Source organism: Neomonachus schauinslandi, chromosome 5 (genome assembly GCF_002201575.2).
Source record: "Neomonachus schauinslandi chromosome 5, ASM220157v2, whole genome shotgun sequence".
Taxonomy (NCBI): Eukaryota; Metazoa; Chordata; class Mammalia; order Carnivora; family Phocidae; genus Neomonachus; species Neomonachus schauinslandi.
This window is the reverse complement of record NC_058407.1, coordinates 120,468,763-120,488,700: the sequence shown is the minus strand read 5'-3', so window position 1 is coordinate 120,488,700 and position 19,938 is coordinate 120,468,763. Positions and strand designations below refer to the sequence as shown.

Genomic DNA, 19,938 nt, shown 5'->3' with positions numbered 1-19,938 from the left:
AGTTGCCTAGAGGCAGGATAGTAAAATGTAAAGAGCACAAACTTGGCAATCAAAGACAACATTCGCTGAGGACTTCTGTGCTAGACACTGCTAACAGCACGTGGAATGAGTATTTGTTGAGGACTAACGTGCCAGAACAATACCAACTGCATTCACTTTTGGTTAATATTTTAAAATAACCTTGTAAGGTAAATACTTTTAACATCCTCAGTTTCCACATTAAAGGAAATTAAGGTTAAATGGTATGAAACAATTTACTCAAAGCATAGGGACACAAATCAAAGACCTGGGATTCCAAATCTGTATTTTTTCATTATACCTGAGCTCTTCAGCTTCAGATTTCAGTCCTATTACTTGATAGCGGTGTCAATTTGGGTCAGCTACAGGACTCTTTGGACCCTCAGCTCTCTCACCTATTAAAATGGAGAAGAAATCTCTACCAAAAACAAGAAAGAGAGATTGCTAATATTAAGATGTAAAGGTCTGCAAATCACCTAGCACAACTAGTGGCATTTAAGAGGCATTAACACATTATAGTATCCCTTTCACCTGAGTGCCACAGCAAGCGCTTTAAGAACACGGGTGTATCTTCTCCACTGGACTTAATTTCTCGACAGGAATCTTTTCCCCTCATTCTTGTAACCCCTTCAGTGCCATGCCTACTGCCACATACATAACCGCTCTTTTCCCCTCCCTTCTGTCACATTCGTTAAGTGTTGAAACGTAGACCTCATTCACCTCTTATCTCGCAAACATTAAATACCCGCGGGAAGATACAGGCAGTTTTCACAGTCGGAAAAAAGAGTGGTAAACAATGGTGTAAAGATTAGGTCTCGCTTTAGAGTTTTTTTTTTTTTCCCCTATTTCTCCAGCGTGTGTAAACATCTGAAAATTTGCAAATATCCTCTAACAGGTTTATTTTACCTACCTCCTTATTCATAAAACCCTCTTTAAGATACTTTTCAACCTCAAGTCTCAAAGATATTTTAGGGAAAATGGACATTTTCCCTATTGTTTTGTTCTCCAAAAAAAATGCTGGAAAACGGTGATTTTTTTTCTCTTTCCGAATTAACAGTGAACAGCGTCTTAGCAATGAAGAGCCACCCACACGCGCCGGGACCACCAGAGGGCCAGGAAAATCGCGCCGCTCTTTCCAAGTTATATTCGCGATTGCGGAGGTACATCCACGCCTTCCTCAGCGTAGCCAGTTTAGAGCGGCTTCCTCACCTCCACCACACCCGTCCTTGGTCCTTCTTTAGAGACGCTCACGGAAATCACTGTGAAGCCATGTCCCTCATGTTGCAGAGAAGACACAGGAAAAAAAAAAAATTGAGAAGCTAATCCGTTGTGAACTGGTTTGGAAAATAGACCCGCCTCTATTCACTCACATTCACCCTTCAGACCTCTTTTCAAAACCGCGCCCCCAATTTCTCTGCAGAAAGCCGCTTCCGGCTTGCGTCACTTCCGGCGACGCGTCCCACCCTCCCAGGTTCCTCAATCCGCAACCGCAAACGGCCGCACGTGAGGTCACCGGAGTTTCCGAGCTCCGCTGGCGGCACCTCCACGTGCGGTTGGTTTTCTGGGCGTCCGTGGAGGGAGGGGCGGCCGCCTGGGTGAGCCTCCTGATCCAGCGCCTGGGGTGGGTGCCAGGGGAAATGAGGAAATGGTGTGGGTGAAATCGAAGGCTTTGCTGGCCTGAGTACGTTGAGAGGTCCAATTAGGACCTGCTAGTTCACCTCCGACGAAAGGAGGAAGCCAGAGTTTATTTGAACCTATAAGCCATCCTTTGATTTCAGAAATTACTTTATCTCTCGGAGGCATACTAATCCGACTTCAGCCGTGAATGAACGCCATTATTCAAATTTTTGAAAGCTGGGTTAATACCCATGAATGATCAGTTGAAACTTAAAAACCCGCATATAGTATTTACAATTAGTTAAATGAGGCTAGCGGTTACCTGTATCACAGCTGAGTTATTAAGGCTCCGAGACCCTTGGCATAATTGAAGGAAAAGATTCAAAAGGAGAAGATGCCTAATGAAAGACATTTTATGATTGAATAGGAAACTAAAAATAATAATTGTCTCCTTGCCTTAGATTTTTTGTTTTTGCAGCTCACCGTGGCCATTTACATATAACTGCAGGAAAACGTTTTTAAAGTCTTTAAGTCGCACACAGAGATGTTTAAAAAATGTAATTACTTAATATGATACGCCAACCAGGTTCTGTATAAAATATTTTAACTTACAGCCACACAACCAACCCTGTAATGTGGTTATACCCTTTTGATGAAAGAGTAAAACAAGGCTCCCAGAGCTGAAATAACTCTGTGGCCTCACACTTGGTTAGAAAGTGAGAATAAAGACCACAGCCACCTGCCTTTTAAATTCCAACTCTTTTCACCATGGCATACATACTTCTTCAGTAGGTTGATGGGATGTTTTCATGTTTAAATCATCTAAAAATGATTAGGAAAATGTCAAAGGGGATCTGGGTGGCTTAGTCCATTAAGACTGTTGGTTTCTGCTCAGGTTTCTGCTCAGATCCTCATCTCACATTCCAGATTTTGAGCCCTGCATTGGGCTCTGCCCTCAGCCCAGAACTGGCCTAAGACTCCCTTTCCCTCTCCCCCTGCTCCTCCCCACTGTGCACGCGCCCCCGCTCTCTCCCGCTCTAAAATAAGTAAATAAATCTTGAAAAAAATAAAAGTGATTAGGAAAATGGCTAGATCAGGCATTTCCAAAGGAATTTTTGCAGCCTCGACATTGTGACCATGGCACCAATAAAGGCTGGACTCTATATTCAGGAAATAAGGGAGAAGAAGGAACAAGTTGGAGAAGAAGGAACAAGTTGGACTAGATTGTAAATTCCACGAGGGTAGACTTCATCTCATCACTGCATACCTGTTGCCTTAACAAGTAATAGGCACTTAAACGTTAAATGACTGGATGAATAGATGGATGGGCATCTATGTGAACTAGAGAAAGAAAATGCTGATAAAGCATGTATTTGCTGGAAATTAGTTCACTAGTTAAGCACATGTGAAGAGTGCTGAGCACAGACTATTCTTGTCTTGACACTATTGTAGTGACAGTTATGTTGACGAAGATGCCTCTTGGTGTTCCAGGTTTGGGTCCAAGAAAAGCATATTACAAATCTGAAGTTGCCATAGTGCATATTGTCTAAGCAAAGGAAGACTCCTATAGGAATACACCCACATAAGGGGTCATTTAGTTTGTATTTTCTCAGTGAGGTGATATGGCCCCCAATGTGGGGGAGCAAAAAAAATCTTAGTTATAATCTTAAATCTCAGTTTGTGGTGCTCCAAAGCTTAACTTTATCAAAAAACATATTCCAAAATATTTACTTTCATGAAGAAGGTATGAGGGGATTAGGAAAAAAAGTCTAGGAAAGCTGGAAAGCTGGAAATCTATCGATCTCAGCTCATCTGGAGACTAAAGTCAAAGTGGACATAATCTTAAATGTGTAAGAGAGTTGTTTTTAAAGAGTAAATTTCATTCCTAGTTGGCAGAACATGCTGTCCCTGGACTTTTGGTTCAAGCCATGCATGCAATTTATCTTAGCTAACAGAGTAATAAATTGAATTCAATTCCTGCTGTAGCCAATCCTTATTATCTGAAGTTAGTTTATAATTAGTTCCTTCTAAGGAATACAGTTTGAATTTCCTAGTTGCTCAATGTTTCATTTTTTCCTTGAAATTTTTATTCTTTTGTTTTGCTCTAAATACAATACTTTTATCTTTTTCTTAAAATTTGTTGGAGAGAGGGGCGCCTGGGTGGCTCAGTCGTTGGGCGTCTGCCTTTGGCTCAGGTCATGATCCCAGGGCCCTGGGATTAAGCCCCGCATTGGGCTCCCTGCTTGGCGGGAGGCCTGCTTCTCCCTCTCCCACTCCCTCTCCTCGTGTTCCCTCTCTCTCGCTGTGTCTCTCTCTCTCTCAAATAAATAAATAAAATCTTAAAAAAAAAAAATTAAAAAAAAAATTTGTTGGAGAGAAAGATTACCAGCATTCCATTTTAATTAAAGGAAGTTATTTCCAATTAACACTTCAGAAAATAAGTTATAATCCTAACAATAGCATTATATTCCTTATTTATGACTTTTATTTCATGAATTCAAAATATATATACAAATAGTAACATTTCATAGAACAGTTACCTTCTTTGGATCAAAAGCTACACTGAAATTAGTTTTAAAAAATTTAAAGGGATGTTTTCAGAAAAAATGAATAAAGGTGTTATGTTTTAAGTGCTATATTTAAAAAGTACATGACTCAAAATTCTCTAGTTTGATTAAATTCTTGATAAGCGTTCCTACTATAATTTATATAATACAAATGTACATGAACTAAGCTTTTTTAAAAGATAATTATGGTATATTAGCATTTGTTTAGATAATTCACAACTATATTTTGTTAATCAATTGTAGATTTTTTTAGTTGTGACTAAGTTTTCTTTCCTTCCAGTTAGTAAAAATTTCAAATTCCGAAGTCTGCAAATAACACTTTCTAATGTGAAAAGATATTTTTAAAATATTACAGCAGTCCTGTTGTCAGGTAAATTTTAGAAAAGATGACAAAAATTAGAACAGTTCTTCAACATAAAGTTTCAGACATTTTGGGTCACCTGGCCGGCTCAGTTGGCAGAGCATGCAACTGTTGATCTTGCGGTTGTGAGTTAGAGCCCCACATTGGGTGTAGAGATTACTTTAAAAAAAAAATTTTCATGGGACGCCTGGGTTCGGCTCAGGTCATGATCCCAAGGTCCTGGGATCAAGCCCCCCATTGGGCTCCCTGCTTGGCGGGAAGCCTGCTTCTCCCTCTCCCACTCCCCCTGCTTGTGTTCCTGCTCTCGCTATGTCTCTCTCTGTCAAATAAATAAATGAAATCTTTAAAAAAAAAGTTTCAGACATTTTGAAAGAGTAGAATCAGTAGAAATATCAACAGTCCTGCTCAAATATATTCATTCCACATAATTAAAAGTGAAAAAATACTTGAAATTTACTTTCTAAAGTATCATTACACCATCATAAAAATATTTAAGAAATACCTAATTTTTTGGCTTCAAAGCTCTGCAAAAAAACTGCTTTATTTCAGAAACTGTTTATTGGAAATCTGAAAGCCAGAAAAAAGTAGAATGTGGTTTATATATATGTCTGACAATTGAAGAAGCTAAGTTACAGAATCTAAGTTTTTTTTAAATTCATAATGAAACTAGGACTAGAAATGACCCTTCAAGCCTGTTCTCACAAACACAAAATCATCTATATTTGAGCCAATTCATGGTCCTAAAAGGTAAACTAATTTACATAGGCTCAGTACATACCTTTTCTTCTATGTGGGAGGTTATAACTTGTCTTAAATATCAAAGTTGGAGCACATTATCCCATATATGTCCTAAAGGGTCTTTGCATCATAACACTGGGAGTCATACACTTCATCTCTTTGCACAGTAACGAAATAGTTTGGCATGTTAAAAGGCCACTCTGCCTGGGTTAAAATCTACCACCTGATCAAAGTACATAGCTTTTCAATTAAGTTCTCTCCATAACTGGGAATTAGGCTTCATCCCATGCTGTGAAGCTTTTAAAAGAAAAAATGGAGAAGTCGAATTGTGTAATAGCATTGTACCATGATAGACGGTAGCTACACCTGTGGTGAGCATACCATAAGACAGAGATGTTGACTCACTATGAGTGAGTACACCTGAAACCAATGTAACATTGTGTCAACTATCCTCAAAAAATTAAAAATTAAAAAATTAGAAAGTGGAATGGAAACACTTCGGTAAATTGAAATCACTTCCAGCCACAGCCAGTTCTTCCACGTATTAAGTTCACAACAGTTCCTTCTAAGGAATATTACATACTTTTTAAATTCCGTAATTCGACCTTTTTCCTTGAAATTTCAGTTTCTTTGCTCTAGGTACAGCACGCTTTTCCCTCTATTTTGTTGAACTGGAGAAATTACTGGGATTCCATTTCAGTTAAAGTTATTTGATTTCGTGTATTTGGGCTCCATGAAAATTCCAAATGCGTGGCAAAACTGGGGGGCTTTAAGTTAATCACATAACTGAACTCTGTGGCTACCGGCATTCCCTGGATCGTCCCCCGATCAATTCTATTTCGAATCACAGCAGAACCCCAAGCCTGCCAGCCTGCACAGGGGTGACAGTTGTGAGAGAAACACCCCTTACTTCTGCGCAGTAACAGGGCAGCAAACGGGCGCTACTCTGTGGGAGGAACTGCGGTTGTCCCTAGTTGAGAGGACGGGGCGCACCTGCTCAACAACAGAAACTTAAGTACCGGAACCTGGCAAACGCTTGCAAACAGTGACCAGTACAAGCGCTCACGGAGGGAAACTCGCCGACTCCCACGCAGCCAAAACCTCCCACGCAGCCAAAACCTCCCACTCAGCGGAGCAGTTTGGAGCCCGCCCACCGGAAGTGAAGCCGGGGGAACCGCCACGTCGAAAGCGTGTGTAAACGTAAGCGTGACGACGTCAGGCCTGTCCTTCCGGCGATGGGTGGTAGGGAATCGCGAGGGGAGGCGGGGCGAAGGCGGGGCTTGGGGCTGGTGGAAGCTCTGGTGGGTAGGTGGGTTCAGACCGAGGGGACTACGGGTCGGCGTTGGGCTCAGTGGGCTCGAAACAAAGGACTGTCCGGTAGGGACTCGGCGCGGTGCCTCCTGACCCGTAGCTGAGCGGCCGATTGAGGCTTCTCGGCCAGCCAGTGCCCTCGCCGCGCGGTCTCAGAAGGCTTCTCCTCGGTTCCCTACAGCCAGCGCCGTGGTGGGGGGCCCGGCACAACGGCACCTGCTGCTGAGGGACCCCGCGGCCCGCCCAGGTGCTCATGATGGGGCTGATCTTCGCTAAACTGTGGAGCCTCTTCTGTAACCAAGGTGAGAAGGATGGAGCTGCGCAACGGCTCAACTCCAAGGAGGAGGGTCCGGCCGTTTTAGGGGACAGCCGGAGGCAGGGCTGTCGGTGGACACAAATGTTCTGAGACGCAGAGAAGTAATTTTCTACAGGGGGCGGGTAGAAACTCGGTATTTTAGGCTGGGAGAAGGTGCAGGAGAGACTGGATGTGTGGGAGAAATGAAGAGTGAAAAGAGGCATTTGGGAGCCCAGAGTCCAAACTAAGAATTTTTGGATTTTAGTGAAGCAAAGCGGAAAGCACCTAGTGATACCTGGAGGCATTTTGAGGGTCTTTTCTATCTCTAATTAAGCATCCTGTGGCTTGCCCCAAGATAAGTGTCCACCCAGAAACCTATCAGCTTTTTTTTTTTTTTTTTTAATTATTATTACGAGTGCTGCTTTTTTGCCTGCACTGGTCTTGAAGCCAGTGCGGCTTCACGTTCTCTCTGATTTCGCCTGCTCCCTCAGACTCGGGAATGAGTTGTCCTGTGAGATGCACGGGTTTCCGGAAATCTGCATCCTAAACCCTTTATTCCTTTCTTAGGTTTTAAGAGAACTAAATGCTTTTGGTTCTGAATAGGAGATTGCGTGTCCGTAATTAGTCTAGAACAGGTTATGAGACATTTAGTAAGTTGGAAGTCCAAAGGGCCAAGAAGTTGTAAAACCTGTTCTGAGTCAGAGAATGAGATGTAATGTCTTCTGCAGAGAGAGAAAATACACGACAAAAAAGGGCCTGGGCGTAGATAAAGTTTTAGGCATTCTTTGAACCGAATGCTTTCTTAGTAATTGGATCTACTTTTTAAATTCAGTTTCGTTTTCCATTTAATACCCGACATAATATAAACCAATGTTTTATAATGATACCAGTTGTTACTGCCAATGTGGTATTTTTTTTTCCCTGGATTTGAGAAGTCATGAAGAAAATGAAATGGTTTTAGTTCATTTGTTCCGTAGATAAGAACACTAAAATAGTCTTTTCCAAAGTTATAAATATGGATATATGTATACATATTTACAAATATGTGTATATATGCAATTATATGTATATATGCAGTTACCACAGATATCACACTTCAGGTGATTTCAGAGTGGTCAGAGTTTAACTTCTTAAGGATAGCTATACATTTAATACAGGTTTTTTCAGCAGTTTATATTTTCTACTCCTCGTTACATGAATTCACTACTATATGTGAAGCAGTATTATAACACATGTTAAAAAGTATAAAGATCAACACAATTATCTGCTTATCTTTTCCCATAGTTTAAGAAACAAAACAAAACAAAAACAAAGTCTTTGTTTCTCCTTGTGTTACCCATCCAATTCCTCTTTCTCTCGTTTTATTACTGTTGTTTTATTATTATCTTCTTCTTATTGAGCCTTCCTTAATTGCCCTAAGCAGACTAGAAGGGAACAGAGGATGGAGGAGATGAAGAAAAACATTCATGGGCTGCTTAAAGTCCCGTAATTGTTCAGGCCTCTTAAATCCCCATTACTATTTATAATTTTTCTTTTAACTTTCCTGTTGAAAATTTAGAGCCGTGGTTATCCACTCATTTTACCGCCATTCATTCATGCAGCTAACATTTAATCAAAGGCCATCACCAGTCTTCAGTTAGGCATAGGAGATACAAAGATGAAAAACAAACAGAAAAGATAACATAGTTACTCACAGAGTACTCAAAGATCAAATCAGTGTGGTAAATTTTTTAACAGATGCGTATAAAAGTGTGGTGATCATTACCAAGAAGCAAGTGATTAATTTTTCTCGCGTGGTTCCTGGAAGACTTTACTGAAAAAGGTGTACTTTACTGTAAGTGGGAATTTACTGGGCATGCTAAGCAGACTGAGTAGAAGGGACATATTATTCTAGGCTGAAGGACTAATAATATGCAAATGGGAGAGGAATCAAATACTTGGGTACATTGAAGGAAGCTGAAAATAGTTTAGTTTGGCTGTATCTTAGTTGGCCTGTGGGGGAGTTAGAGTTGAGGTTGGAGAGGTAGCCCCTGGAACTGGATCACAGAGGGCCTTGTGTGTCAGCCAACTAAGACATTAAACTGTACAGAGCCATTGAAGAGATTGCTCATTGTATGTTTTTTTTTTTTTTAAGATTTTATTTATTTGACAGAGAGAGACACAGCGAGAGAGGGAACACAAGCAGGGGGAGTGGGAGAGGGAGAAGCAGGCTTCCTGCGGAGCAGGGAGCCCGATGCGGGGCTCAATCCCAGAACCCTGGGATCATGACCTGAGCCGAAGGCAGATGCTTAACGACCGAGTCACCCAGGCGCCCCTCATTGTATGTTATTTGTAAGCTGGGGAATAATGTCATCAGACTGATACTTTAGTCCTGTATTTTTACTTTCCATATCAACAAAATTAACTGACAATCTCAGCATTTTCCATTTTCACCACTACACTGCAACTAATCCAGAGATACTCAAATCACTCAATCTTGGTTTCATATTAGAATAATAAGCCCATGGCCCTATCTCAGACCAATTAGATCAGAATGGGGCAGGGTGGCCTGAGCATCACTGCCTAGAGGATTCAGATTTGCAGCTAGAGGTGAGAACTCCATATCTGACTTTAAATACTCCTTTCCCTTATCTGTTTTTCAGTATTTGCCTCCCATCTTTTTTTCCTGTAGCATTTTACAGCACAGAGCATCTTCTCATAAATTTGATCCCTTTCTGGGAATAAGTATGCTAAAGCATGGTTGTCAAAATAAAACTATGACAAAGTACACAGTCTCAGCAATTTTGTATTGCTTAATTATAAGCTAGAAGACATTACTTGGATGCAGTTATCAGTGAGGGAAATAATTTCAAATCTGATTATCTTTACAAAGTTATGAATATATCTGTTCCAGTACATACGTCCATATTTTTTAATAGTATGCATATGTGGAAATTTTAAACACTATCATTTGTCTTTTTTTGAGACATAATCAATGTAGAACCTATTAGTTTCAGGTGTACTAATCATTTGTCTTATGGTAGAAGAGAAATTAGTACTTTCTCCCTTATCATCCCAATATAGCGTTTTGGTTTACACACACTGTGTCTTCATTACTGTGACTGTAAAATTTAGTTACTCCTGAGCCAGAGTGTGCTAGAACTATGTTCCCCTTTTTCCCCCTAGAGTAAAGAATTACAATATCTCTTTGCCTTAGTTTTCTTTGTATATTTGACTAAGTCATTTCATTCTATCCCAAAACTCTGTACAAAGTTTCCCCACATCACACTTAATCAGATGACTTATCCCTCCTCCCGATTCCCTCAGTATTCCCTTCTGCTCCAAACTGAGCTTGCTTCCCTCTGCCTGCTCCACAGCTGTGCCAGACTTGTCTTTGCAGTCATTCCAGGAATTTCCTTTGCTTTTCTGTTTTCTTAGAACTTAGGTCTTTCTTGCTTTACTCTTTTTTTTTTTTTTGAAGGACATCGTACAGAAATTCCCTGCAAAGGTGTCCAAAGCAGTAATTTTTTTTTTTCTTTTTTGCAATTCCAAATGCCTGAAAATGTATTGGTCTCTCTTCACTTTTGATTTATAATTGGGCTGAATATAAAATTCTGAGTTGGAATACATTTCTTTCAGCAGGCATTTGAAGATACTGTCATGGTCCTCTAGCTCCCAGTGTTGTTAAAAAGACCAGTATTTCATTCTTATTCTGAGTGTTTCTCTTTCTAGTAGATTTTAGGATTTTCCATTTATCCCTGGTATTTTTATTTTTTATTTTTATTTTTTTTAAAGATTTTATTTATTTATTTGACACAGAGAGACACGGTGAGAGAGGGAACACAAGCAGGGGGAGTGGGAGAGGGAGAAGCAGGCTCCCCGCAGAGCAGGGAGCCCGATGCGGGACTCGATCCCAGGACCCTGGGATCATGACCTGAGCTGAAGGCAGTCGCTTAACCAACTGAGCCACCCAGGCGCCCTATCCCTGGTATTTTTAAATTTGCAAGGCGTGTGCCTTGTAGTGTGTCTTTTTTGGTTCATTATGCTAGGCCCTCTGGACCTTTTCAACATAAAGTTGGATGTTTTTCGGTTCTAAGAATTTTTTTAATTAAATTTTTCTTAGATGTTTTCCTCTACTTTTCTGGAAATCTTATTGGTTGTATTGTGCTACTTGATTATCTAGTATTCTTTTCCATTTTACTGTCTTCTTTTCCTCAGTTCTACTTTCTGGGGTATTTCTTTTGTCTTTTAATCTTCCTATTGAATATTTTGATTCCACTATCATATTTATGCCAGTTTGTTTATTCATTTGCATCATGACAAGTTGTAATATGTGAATACTCAAGACTTTTTGTAGACATTTTCATTTCTTAGATGAATATCTAGAAGTGCAATTTTTAGGTCATAGACTGGATATATGATTAGTAAGAAACTATTAAATTGTTTTCCAAAGTTTTATACCATTCTTATACTCTCACCAGCGGTGTTTGAGACATCTACTTTTTTTTTTTTTAAGATTTATATTTTTTACCTTTTACCTTACAGAGAGCCCGGGCACGCACATGCAGGTTGGCGGGGGTGGGGGGAGGGTGGACAGAGGGAGAGAAGCAGACTCCCCATTGAGTGTGGAACCCAACACAGGGCTCAGTCCCATTACCAATGAGATCATGACCTGAGCGGAAAGCTAGAGCCAGCTCCTTAACCTACTGAGCCACCCAGGCTCCCTGAGACTTCTACTTTTAACATCCTTACCAACAGTTGATGTTGCCAGTCTTTTTTAGTTATTCGGTTAGATGAGTAGTGATATCTCATTTTGGTTTTAATTTGCATTTTTCTGATGACTTGGGTGTTAAGCACTTTTCACGTGCTGACTGGCCATTTGTATTTCTTTTGCAGAATGTTCAAATCCTTTTCCCATTAAATTATTTTTGTCTATAAAATTATATATATAATTATTTATATCTTTTGGAATTGAGTCCCTTGTGAGATAAATGTTTTGTGAATATTTTCCCCCAGTCTTTAGCTTCCGTATTCATTTTCTTAATGTGGGTTTTGCTGAGTGGAAATTTTAAATTTTGGTGAAGTCTGATTTTTCAACTTTTTTTTTTTTAAAGATTTTATTTATTTAGTTGACAGAGAGATAGACACAGCCAGAGAGCACAAGTAGAGGGAATGGCAGAGGGAGAGGAAGAAGCAATCTCTGCACTGAACAGGGAGCCCGACGCGGGGCTTGATCCCAGGACCCTGGATCAGACCTGAGCCGAAGGCAGATGCTTAACCATCTGCGCCACCGAGGTGCCCCTCGACTTTTTTTTTTAATGGCTGTTGCTTTTTGTGTCCTGTCCCTTTGACCTACAAGCTTTGTCTTTTATGCTTAGGTCTATGAGCCATCTCAAATTATTTTGCGGTTATGATACGAGTAAGAGGTTGGGATTCAGAACTTTCTTTCTTTTTTTTTTTTTTTTTTTTTTTCTTGGGGGTTTGGTTTTTTTAATTTTTTTTTTTTTTTTTTTTTTTTTTTTTTACATGGACGTCTGCTTGTTCTAACATAATTTACCGAAGACTTTCCTTTCACAATGGATTGCTTTAGAGCCTTCGTGGAAAGACCGAGTCTTATCTCTGGACCTTTCTCTTGCATTAATCTATATGTCCATTATAATACCATACTACACTATCTTAATTATTGTACTACTTCCTGATAAATTTTGAAGTCAAATAGTGTCAGTCCTCCAACGTGTCTGTTAATCTTTTCAAAGATTTTAGTTTTCTCTGTTTTCTGATTTTTATTTTACTAATTCTTGCTGTTTATTTCCTTCCATCTAGTTACTTTGGGTTTACTTTACATCTCCCTGTCCCATCTTCTTAAGGGTGGGGTGTGTGTCATTGTTTTTGTCTCAAATATATTTCATTCATATGTAACATTTTAAAGCTCTAAGTGTCCCTCCTAAGAATTGTGTTAGCTTCATTCCACAAATTTTAATTTGTTGTAGGTCATTCAGTTGGAAATATTTTAATTTTTTTGTTTGTGATTTTTGTTCCTAATTTAATTCCATTGTGGTCAGAAATATACTCTGTAAGAGTTCCATCTATTGGTCAGATTTATTGAGGCTTTTTTATAGTCCATCCAAATGGTCTGTTTGGTGCATGTACCTTTTCTTGAAAAAAATGTGTAATCTGCAATTATGTGCAATAATCTAAACTCTGTAGGTTGAGGTGGTTATTAGTGTTGTCCAGATAGTCTATATCTTAATGTGTATCTCTGCTAGAGAGCATACAGTATGATCGTTGGTTTTTAATATAGTGTGAAATTCTCTTTTCATTGTAATGTTTAGTAAAATTTATTGATGTGGTTCGATTTATGCTACAATCAGATATTAAGGTATGCTATTTTATTATTTCCTATTTGCTCCATCTGCATTTGTTTTGTTTTGTTGTTTCTCTATTCCTCCTTTCCCACTTTGTTTTGGGTTGTTTTTTGTTTGTTTTCTTAAAAATTCCATTTTATTTTATTTACTGGGTTTTTTAGTGATCCTTTTTGCATTATTTTTATGGTTCTTAGGGATTGCAACATACATGTTACCTTTCCTCAATCTACTTAAGAGTTAGCAATGTAACACTTGTAAAGTGGAAGAACCTTGAAACTGTATATAGTTATACCCTCCCTTCCCCTAGTCCTTTATAACCATGCAGGTTATATGGCATAAGAATTGTATCTACAGGGGCGCCTGGGTGGCTCAGTCGTTAAGCGTCTGCCTTCGGCTCAGGTCATGATCCCAGGGTCCTGGGATCGAGCCCCGCATCAGGCTCCCTGCTCAGCGGGAAGCCTGCTTCTCCCTCTCCCGCTCCCCCTGCTTGTGTTCCTGCTCTAGCTATCTCTCTCTCTGTCAAATAAATAAATAAAAAATCTTAAAAAAAAAAAAGAATTGTATCTACAGGGGTGCCTGGATGGCTCAGTTGGTTAAGCATCTGCCTTTAGCTCAGGACATGATCCCAGAGTCCTGGGATCAAGCGCTGCATCGGGCTCCTTGCTCAGCGGGGAGCCTGCTTCTCCCTCTCCCTCTGCCTGCCACTCCCCCTGCTTGTGCGTGCTCTCTCTCTCTGACAAATAAGTAAAATCTTTTTAAAAAAAAAGAAAAAGAATTATAGCCAGATTAGTTACAAACTGTACAATACAATGTTCTAATGTTTGCTGTAAAGGATCACTTGTTCCTGAATATTTTGAGAAAGGGTAAAATTTTCTCTTCTATTTACTTACATTACTATTTTTGATGTTTTGAATTTCCATCTAGTATAATTTCCCTTCAAGCCAAAGAATTTCAGCATTTTTGTAGTGTAGCCCTGTTGGTGATGAATTCTCTTAGTTTTCTTTTATCTGAAAGTGTCTTTATTTTGCCTTCATTCTTGAAGTATATTTTTGCTGAATATAGAATTTTAGGTCAATTTTTTTTTCTCTCTTTAGTGATTTAAAGTTGGCATTCCATTGTCTTCAGGCATCCCCCTTTTTTTTCCCTTGTGAAAAGTCAACCAACATTCATATCTTTACTTTCCCTTAGGTAGCCTGACATTTTTCTCTTGCTGCCTTCAAAATTTCATTTTATCTTTAGCCTTGAGCAGACTGACCATGACATACCTAGCTTTGCCTTTTTTTTTTTTTAACCTGTTCTGAGTTTGCTGAGCTTCTTGTATTTGAAAATTTTGTATATTTTTGCACTCATCCAGTTCACTTGTATTTCTCAAATACAATTTTTTCCCAAATTGTCCAGTATAACCCATTAGTAAGTTATAAAGTCAATTTAGTGAGGATCAGCATTAAAACAAGGAATGAACATTCTAAAACTGAAACTATTACGGTGTATCTCAGTTAGTAAAGGTACCATTATGTGAAACTTTTGTTCAGTTATGTGTGTCCTGGGTCATAATGCAAAATATATTTATAACTGCAAAATATATTTATATTGTATATATGTAATATATAACCGTGGTCCTGGTACAAAGTTTGAAAACCATGCATTGTCTCTGCCCCTTAACATTTGCTTCCCATTGTAACCTTCCCCTGGGCAACACGAATTCTCTAGAAAACTGTGTGAGTTAAATCAATTTCAGTATTTCCTGTTGAAGCTTTTCTAATCATTGCGTTTGTTCAGCCAGTTGGGGGTTGTGGGGGGAGTCTTTGGTCTTCACTTCACTCTGGCCTGGGACCTTAGAGTGTTCTTCCTGCTTAGACTCTTTAATCTTCTTCTTCTTTTTTTTATCTGTATTTTTATCCCTTATCTACCAGAAAAGTGTTTTTGTTCTATCCGATAAGCCATTCTTATTTATTATTGTAAGATACTAAGACTTCATTTTGTCATAAAGATGGGGAGGCATCACACTGGGAGACCATTAGCCAAACTTCCCAGCATGTTATTTAACTTAAGACTCCATTTCCTCCTCAGTAAAATGAGGAATACCACCACTTTCTCATAGAATGATTGTGAGGATTAACTTGTACAGTGCACATAAATTACTCAGACCGAAATTCTGTAATATTCTTTTTTACCCTTGACATTTATCTCCTTACCTGAGAGCTGGATTCTAGATCTCACTTATCCTTGAGAATATTACCATATGATACTTCCATATCTATTGCTTTGTACTAATAATGCTGTGCTGTAAGTGCTTATTTCTGTACTCTCCTTTAAGATTTTTGAGGGTAGAGAGAGATTGCCTTGTTCGTCTTAATCACAAATGTTAAAGTCAGGCATAAAATGAACTCAATGAATGTTGAATTGTTGAATCATCAGATTTGCGTAGCTGTTCTTTGCAAAATTTAGGTACCGAGGAATATGGGAACTGGAGTGGGAGTGGGGGGAGACTGAACAATTTGGAAGGGGAGTTAATACTTTATAGCCAAAAAAGTAGGACAACAAATTCTGGCTCTTACCAGTGTTTACTAGGACAAATTACTTAACTTCATAGGACCTGAATTTCCTAATCTATAACATAAGCAAGAAAAGGCCCAGGTCGGTAGTTTCATGTGTTTTTTGAGACCTTGGTTGCTCAGAAATGCCTTTATAGGTGGGCCCTTTGTAGGTGAAGAGGTGGGAGAAGAGGAATAGATCTCAGTTTCCGCAGTCTGTTCCACGCTATAAAGTTTTATAATTCTATAATCATTATAAGATAGAGTTCGTTTTTTCTTTCATTTTTTTATTTTATCTTTTTAAAATTTTTTTATTGTTATGTTAATCCCCATACATTACATCATTAGATTTAGATGTAGTGTTCCATGATTCATTGTTTGTGCATAACACCCAGTGCTCCATGCAGAACGTGCCCTCCTCAATACCCATCACCAGGCTAACCCAAACTCCCACCCCCCTCCCCTCTAGAACCCTCAGTTTGTTTTTCAGAGTCCATCGTCTCTCATGGTTCGTCTACCCCTCTGATTTCCCCCCCTTCATTCTTTCCCTCCTGCTACCTTCTTCTTCTTTTTTTTTTCTCTTAACATATATTGCATTATTTGTTTCAGAGGTACAGATCTGGGATTCAACAGTCTTGCACAATTCACAGCGCTTACCAGAGCACATACCCTCCCCAGTGTCTATCACCCAGTCACCCCATCCCTCCCACCCCACCACCCACTGCAGCAACCCTCAGTTTGTTTCCTGAGATTAAGAATTCCTCATATCAGTGAGGTCATATGATACATGTCTTTCTCTGTTTGACTTATTTCACTCAGCATAATACCCTCCAGTTCCATCCACGTTGTTGCAAATGGCAAGATCTCATTCCTTTTGATGGCTGCATTATATTCCATTGTATATATATACCACCTCTTCTTTATCCATTCATCTGTCGATGGACATCTTGGCTCTTTCCACAGTTTGGCTATTGTGGACATTGCTGCTATAAACATCGGGGTGCACGTACCCTTTCGGATACCTACTTTTTTTTTTTTTTTTTTTTAAGATTTTTAATTTTTTTTTTTTTTTTTTATTTATTCATGAGAGACAGAGAGAGAGACAGGGGCAGAGGGAGAAGCAGGCTCCCCGCGGAGCAGGGAGCCCGATACGGGACTCGATCCCAGGACCCTGGGATCATGACCTGAGCCAAAGGCAGACGCTTAACCGACTGAGCCACCCAGGCGTCCCTGGATACCTACTTTTGTATCTTTGGGGTGAATACCCAGCAGTGCAATTGCTGGATCATATGGTAGCTCTATTTTCAACTTTTTGAGGAACCTCCATACTGTTTTCCAGAGTGGCTGCACCAGCTTGCATTCCCACCAACAGTGTAGGAGGGTTCCCCTTTCTCCGCATCCCCGCCAACATCTGTCATTTCCTGACTTGTTAATTTTAGCCATTCTGACTGGTGTGAGGTGGTATCTCACTGAGGTTTTGATTTGGATTTCCCTGATGCCGAGCGATATTGAGCACTTTTTCATGTGTCTGTTGGCCATTTGGATGTCTTCTTTGGAAAAATGTATGTTCATGTCTTCTGCCCATTTCTTGATTGGATTCTTTGTTCTTTGGGTGTTGAGTTTGATGAGTTCTTTATAGATTTTGGATACTAGCCCTTTATCGGATATGTCATTTGCAAATATCTTCTCCCATTCTGTCAGTTGTCTTTTGGTTTTGTTGACTGTTTCCTTTGCTCTGCAAAAGGTTTTTATCTTGATGAAGTCCCAATAGTTCATTTTTGCCCTTGCTTCCCTTTCCTTTGGCGATGTTTCTAGGAAGAAGTTGCTTCGGCTGAGGTCAAAGAGGTTGCTGCCTGTGTTCTCCTTTAGGATTTGGATGGACTCCTGTCTCACATTGAGGTCTTTCAACCATTTGGAGTCTATTTTTGTGTGTGGTGTAAGGAAATGGTCCAGTTTCATTCTTCTGCATGTGGCTATCCAATTTTCCCAACACCATTTGTTGAAGAGACTGTCTTTTTTCCATTGGACATTCTTCCTGCTTTGTCAAAGATGAGTTGACCATATAGTTGAGGGTCCATTTCTGGGCTCTCTATTCTGTTCCATTGATCTATGTGTCTGTTTTTGTGCCAGTACCATGCTGTCTTGATGATGACAGCTTTGTAATAGAGCTGGAAGTCTGGAATTGTGATGCCGCTAGCTTTGCTTTTCTTTTTCAACATTCCTCTGGCTATGCGGGGTCTTTTCTGGTTCCACACAAATTTTAGGATTATTTGTTCCATTTCTTTGAAAAAAGTGGATGGTATTTTGATGGGGATTGCATTGAATGTGTAGATTGCTCTAGGTAGCATTGACATCTTCACAATATTGTTCTTCCAATCCATGAGCATGGCACGTCTTTCCATTTCTTTGTGTCTTCCTCAATTTCTTTCATGAATATTTTATAGTTTTCTGAGTACAGATCCTTTGCCTCTTTGGTTAGATTTATTCCTAGGTATCTTATGGTTTTGGGTGCAATTGTAAATGGGATCGACTCCTTCATTTCTCTCGCTTCTGTCTTGTTGGTGTATAGGAATGCCACTGATTTCCCTGCATTGATTTTATATCCTGCCACTTTACTGAATTCCTGTATGAGTTCTAGCAGTTTGGGGTGGAGTCTTTGGGGTTTTCCACATAAAGTATCATATCATATGCAAAGAGTGAGAGTTTGACTTCTTCTTTGCCGATTTGGCTGCCTTTGATTTCTTTTTGTTGTCTGATTGCTGTGGCTAGGACTTCCGATACTATGTTGACTAGCAGTGGTGATAGTGGACATCCCTGCCGCATTCCTGACCTTAGGGGGAAAGCTCTCAGTTTTTCCCCATTGAGAATGATATTCGCTGTAGGTTTTCATAGATGGCTTTTATGATATTGAGGTATGTACCCTCTATGCCTATACTCTGAAGAGTTTTGATCAAGAAAGGATGCTGTACTTTGTCAAATTTTTTTAATTCTTCTTTCATTTCCTGGTTGACCCATTCATTCTTCAGTAGGATGCTCTTTAGCCTCCATGTATTTGAGTTCTTTCCGGCTTTCCTCCTGTGATTGAGTTCTAGTTTCAAAGCATTGTTGTCTGAAAATAGGCAGGGAATGATCCCAATCTTTTGGTACCGGTTGAGACCTGATTTATGACCTAGGATGTGATCTATTCTGGAGACTGTTCCATGGGCACTAGAGAAGAATGTGTATTCTCTCGCTTTGGGATGGAATGTTCTGAATATGTCTGTGAAGTCCATTTGGTCCAGTGTGTCATTTAAAGTCTTTATTTCCTTGTTGATCTTTTGCTTAGACGATCTGTCCATTTCAGTGAGGGGGGTGTTAAAGTCCCCCACTATTATTGTATTGTTGTCGATGTCTGGTCTATGTTGCTTTTAGGCTCTGTCTTTGCTTAGAGGACTCCTTTCAAGATTTTTTGTAGGGCTGGTTTCGTGTTTGCAAATTCCTTTAGTTTTTGTTTGTCCTGGAAGCTTTTTATCTCTCCTTCAATTTTCAATGACAGCCTAGCTGGATATAGTATTCTTGGCTGCATATTTTTCTCATTTAGTGCTCTGAATATATCCTGCCAGTCCTTTCTGGCCTGCCAGGTCTCTGTGGATAGGTCTGTTGCCAATCTAATGTTTCTACCATTGTAGGTTACAGATCTCTTCTCCCGAGCTGCTTTCAGGATTTTCTCTTTGTCTCTGAGACTCATAAGTTTTACTATTAGATGTTGGGGTGTTGACCTATTTTTATTGATTTTTTTTTTTTTTTAAAGATTTTTTTATTTATTTATTTGACAGAGAGAGAGACACAGCGAGAGAGGAAACACAAGCAGGGGGAGTGGGAGAGGAAGAAGCAGGCTTCCTGCGGAGCAGGGAGCCCGATGTGGGGCTCGATCCCAGGACCCTGGGATCACGACCTGAGCCAAAGGCAGACGCTTAACGACTGAGCCACCCAGGCGCCCCTATTTTTATTGATTTTGAGAGGGATGTGCCTCCTGGATTTTGATGCCTGTTTCCTTCCCCAAATTAGGGAAGTTCTCTGCTATAATTTGCTCCATTATACCTTCTGCCCCTCTCTCTCTTTCTTCTTCTTCTGGGATCCCAATTATTCTAATGTTGTTTCGTCTTATGGTATC

General features: G+C 39.7%; 1 protein-coding gene across 3 annotated transcripts in view; it reads right to left on the bottom strand.

The window, feature by feature from the left end:
* The window catches only part of NSUN6 (NOP2/Sun RNA methyltransferase 6), a 52,921-nt gene extending 51,868 nt beyond the window's left edge, over positions 1–1,053 (bottom strand). For all 3 annotated transcript variants that reach the window (XM_021696730.2, XM_044914988.1, XM_044914989.1), the window contains exon 1: positions 929–1,053. In XM_021696730.2, the coding sequence (XP_021552405.1) occupies positions 929–1,003 (75 nt within the window). In that variant the 5' untranslated portion in view covers positions 1,004–1,053. The remainder of the gene's footprint in view (positions 1–928) is intronic.
* Between the last annotated feature and the right edge of the window lie 18,885 nt (positions 1,054–19,938).